The following is a 4,128-nucleotide window of genomic DNA, read 5'->3' as shown; positions in this document are numbered from 1 at the left end:
TGCCCTCTATTTGCTTCCCCTGGAAAACATTTTGAATTTTCCTTTAAGATTTTGCAACCAGTTGTGCAGTAACAAATTGTGAAGTAGTGTTCTTCCTCATTATAGCCTCTATTGTGACTTTCTGAAGGAGAATTAAAAAATCTAGGCAGCTGTGTTGATCTAGCGGTCTGTCTGCCTATCTATCATCTATTTAATTACTATCTATCTATCTATCTATCTATCTATCTATCTATCTAATCTATCTAAAACCAGTTTCAAATTGTTTACATCAGTAGGAGCAGGTCTCTTATAAAGCTAACAGGTTTTCATTGCTTGTTCAAGCAATAAAGTCGCCTCCTTCCAAACACTTTGGATTACAATAGGGATAGCTCAGATTACAGGATTAAATGCTTTAAAGGCACCAGATTAAATACAGGATTAAATACCTTAAAGGCACAGATCCTGTCAGATGGCGGAAGCTAAGCAGGATCAGCCCTGGTTAATACTTCAATGGGAGAGACGCCCAATGAATACAAGGTGTTGCAAGTGCTATTTAAGAGGAAGGAACTGGCAAGACCACCTCTGAACATTCCTAACCCACGGAAACCCTGAGAAATTAATGAGGCAGCCATAAATCGATGGGCGGCTAGAAGGCAAGATATAGTGGTCTAAATGTTGGATTATGACTCTGGAGAGCAGGCTTTGGTTCCCTACTCAGTCATGGGAACCCATTGAGTGACTGTGGATGAGTCACACACTCTCAGCCTCAGAGGATGGCAATAACAAAATGGCAAAAGCTCTCTGAAGAAACTTGCCAAGAAAACCCTGTGATAGGGTCACCTTAGAGTCACCATAAATTGGAAATGACTTGAAGGCAAACAACACACACACACACTTTACATATGTGTGTGTGCATGTGGTTCCCAATTACTACCAAGTATGAGAACATGGATAAAATTCTGAAACTGATAAGGAGCCCCTGATAACACCTCTTGCATGTCCTTGTGTGAACGCAGTGCATGGGTGGTATACCCAAAAGAGCACTTTCTGGCAGTGATGGTGAGTCACTGATCATTAAAATGACACCTTCAGTCTATCACTCCTAGGTACTCTTAGCAAAGTCATCCTCTGAGCAGGGATCTCAAATAACAGAAATGAAACTACACAGCTGGAGGAATCAGCAGGTTTGGGGGAAATTTTCTAAATATTTATAATATTATCTTTAATAAAGAATTAAGGGGGGCACCCTTACCCCACTCAGCATTTACAGAAGGCTGTGTGTCTGTCAGATTATGGATGTGAGGGATGGAATATGCTATAAGAAAATGTGGCTGGCTGGCTGAGGAGGCCACACGCAAGGAGGTCTACAGAGAATCGGGTGGAGAATTCTATAGCAGGACTGGGCAACCTGTGGCCTTCCAAATGTTGAACTGGAATGCCCATCATCCCTAGGTAACCCAGCCAGTGGGGAGAATCATACAATCATAGAGCTGGAAAAAACCTCAAGGGCCATCCAGTCGAGCCCCCTGCCATGCAGGAACACACAATCAATGCACCCTTGACAGATGGCCATCCAGCCTCTTTTTAGGAGGGTCCTATGTCCTATGGAATATTGGGATTTGTAGATTGTTGTGGCACTAGAGCTCTCTGGCAGAGGAGGCTAAATATCTCACAAAACTACAGATCCCAAAATTTCATAGCATTGAACCATGGCAGTTAAAATGGTGTTGAACTGGATTATTTCTGCAGTGTAGATGCAGCCTAAGGCGTGTGTCTTTACAGAGTTTTCTAGACAGCACAATCATTCATTGTTAGTCATAAAAAGGACTTAAATTTCTTTTTTTAATATCTTTTTATTATTTTCAACTTAAAAACACAATGACAATGGCAACTCATGCAAACTCCATTCAAACCACACATAACATATAACACCTATCTATCATTCAACAATTGCCAGACTCCTTTATGGGGTTTTTGGGGGTGGGGGGTGGGGAGGGGGAGGAGGCAGTAGAAAATTGATTTTGCTGACCATAGTCACGTTGGAGGACCTAGAAATCCTTTGAGAAAACAGCTTGGGTATGAGGAGCAGGTGAGAAAATGTGCATCGTTATGATGCAACATAAATTTCGGCTTGGCTTGGCATGAAAATTAGACATTGCAAAGGACTGTGGTGTTCATTTTCCAAAGCAAGAATTTATTCAGCATTACTCAGGGGAGTCTGGGATCAAACAACCCATGTCCTTATCCTATGCCAGCTCCAACTGACGGCTCTTGAGGGCTGAGAGGGTGCGGTTGGTGGTTCGGTTGAAGGTGTCCACTTCAGGTACAAATTTCTCAGCAGGGACCGTGAGCTTGCGTCTACCATCAATGCACTTGTTATCCAGGGACAAGGAGTTGGACTTGATTTTAATGTCCTCCTGGATGCGGTACAGGTCTTTGTAGAGAGCATCGAGAGCATCCTGTGACTGTGCCAGCTTCTGTTTAAGTGCAGCAATGGTGCCTTCCAGCTGATGAACTTCATCTGTCAATCCTTGCTGAGCCTGGTCACGGCAGAGCTCCATGTTTGGGCGGTAGGTCCGGGTCTCCAGGCGGGTATGAGCCAGTTTCAGATTCGACACTTTGTTTCGGAGATCTTCCTCAAGACGTCTGATGTCGTCCTTCATTTCAGCAATTTCTTCCAAGGTATTTTTCTGCTGCCATCTCAATTCGTCGAGAGCTTTCTCCAATTGATGGATGTGCTTCCGGAAGGCAAACTCAGTAGCCACACGCTGAGCTTCCAGTTCGTTGTCAGTCTGGGCAATGGTGAGAGCTACGGCCTCCCGCAACTCAGAGGATGCTTTCATCTCAGCCTCTGCTCGGTCCCTGTTGTATTGGCTGCATTGATCCCATTGCTCTGGACTCAATGATCCAATTGGCACTCGGGTAGGATTGACTTTATATGAGATATTGGGAGAATTGATGTTGAGAGAAACACAGGTCCGGTCAATCTCTAGGGCTTCCATTTTTGCCCGATGGTCAAAGTTCAGTTGTTGACGTGCCTCCTCCAATAGGCAGAGCTGCTCAAATGCCTCGCTCACTTTCTGCTGAAGGGCTTTCTTAGTGGCATCGATCACCTCCACCTCTTTGTACAGCTCATCCTCAGCAGGGTCCTTCACCACATCAATGTCTCGGCGACTCTCCCGAAGAGTAAGATTTTCAATAGCCACATCCAGAGGCAAGTTCTTAGCCTGCAGGGCACGCTCTGCCTGTTCCTTCATCTGGGTTAAGGCATTGATTTCCATATCAACATCTGTCAGGTATTTGTCCAAGTTTTCCTTCCATTGACCGACACACTCAATCCTCTCATTGAGACGTGTGCGGTTGTCGTGCTCGTCCCATTTTGTCTGGTTGTTTGTTTCATTGCGAAGGGCCCGACCCTCCTGTCTGATCTGGTGAGAGGCGAAGCGCTGGCGCTCAGCATTGGTCACAAGGAGTTCACGACTGGTATTCCAGTCTCCAAGTGTATACCTCTGGCCTGGCTTTACACTCAGGGAAGCCATGGCAGCTTCCTAATAGGAAAGACAGCACCTCTTTTCCCAGCCAGTCCTCCTCTTGCCTTCTCTGTCCTACAGCTGTTTAACGTTGTAGGTTTGGTTGCTGAGTACGCTTGGAACCGTTGCCAGGCAGCTATGTTCTCCAGAAAGAATCTTCCTGCATCTGTTTACAAAGGGAGGGAGGGAGGAATCTATGGCAACCTTCCTCAGAGGCTGGCCTGGAGGCTGGAGGTTGCTTGCGAACTGGAGCAGCTCCAAGGCCTTGAAGCCGCCTCCCCCCCCCCCACTTTGTAAGATCTTGCCTGGTGAAGAAGCCCATGGAGCTTCGAAAGCTTGCAACAAGTATATTGTGCATTTCAGTTGGCCAATAAAGCATTACTGATGGATTTTTGTTTGTATTTTCCCATCTGGTTTGGAACCAATTTCTTCAACAGAGGATTGATTTGCAACCCTAATCATAGTATTTTCTTTTATTTAAAACAGGCACTATTTCCCCTTAGAAAATCTGCTATACACTCATCCTTCCACATTTGTGGCTTTGACTTTTGCAGCTTTGACTATTCATGGGTTTTATTATGTTCTCTCTAGGAATATGTAAGTCCTCCAACACAACTCT

The 4,128-nt window shown here is 45.1% G+C and overlaps 1 protein-coding gene across 1 annotated transcript; it reads right to left on the bottom strand.

The window, feature by feature from the left end:
* Positions 1 to 1,843: 1,843 nt before the first annotated feature.
* LOC149310516 (tektin-2-like) lies at positions 1,844 to 3,604 on the bottom strand. The gene has a single exon (XM_089528300.1). It carries the CDS (start codon positions 3,516 to 3,518, stop codon positions 2,226 to 2,228), a length of 1,293 nt encoding a protein of 430 aa, XP_089384426.1. The 5' UTR covers positions 3,519 to 3,604; the 3' UTR covers positions 1,844 to 2,225.
* Positions 3,605 to 4,128: the final 524 nt, after the last annotated feature.

This window comes from Sceloporus occidentalis, unplaced genomic scaffold, assembly GCF_023333645.1.
Source record: "Sceloporus occidentalis isolate IW3139 unplaced genomic scaffold, rSceOcc1.0.p SCAF_6, whole genome shotgun sequence".
NCBI lineage: Eukaryota > Metazoa > Chordata > Lepidosauria > Squamata > Phrynosomatidae > Sceloporus > Sceloporus occidentalis.
This window is presented reverse-complemented; position numbering and strand designations above follow the sequence as displayed.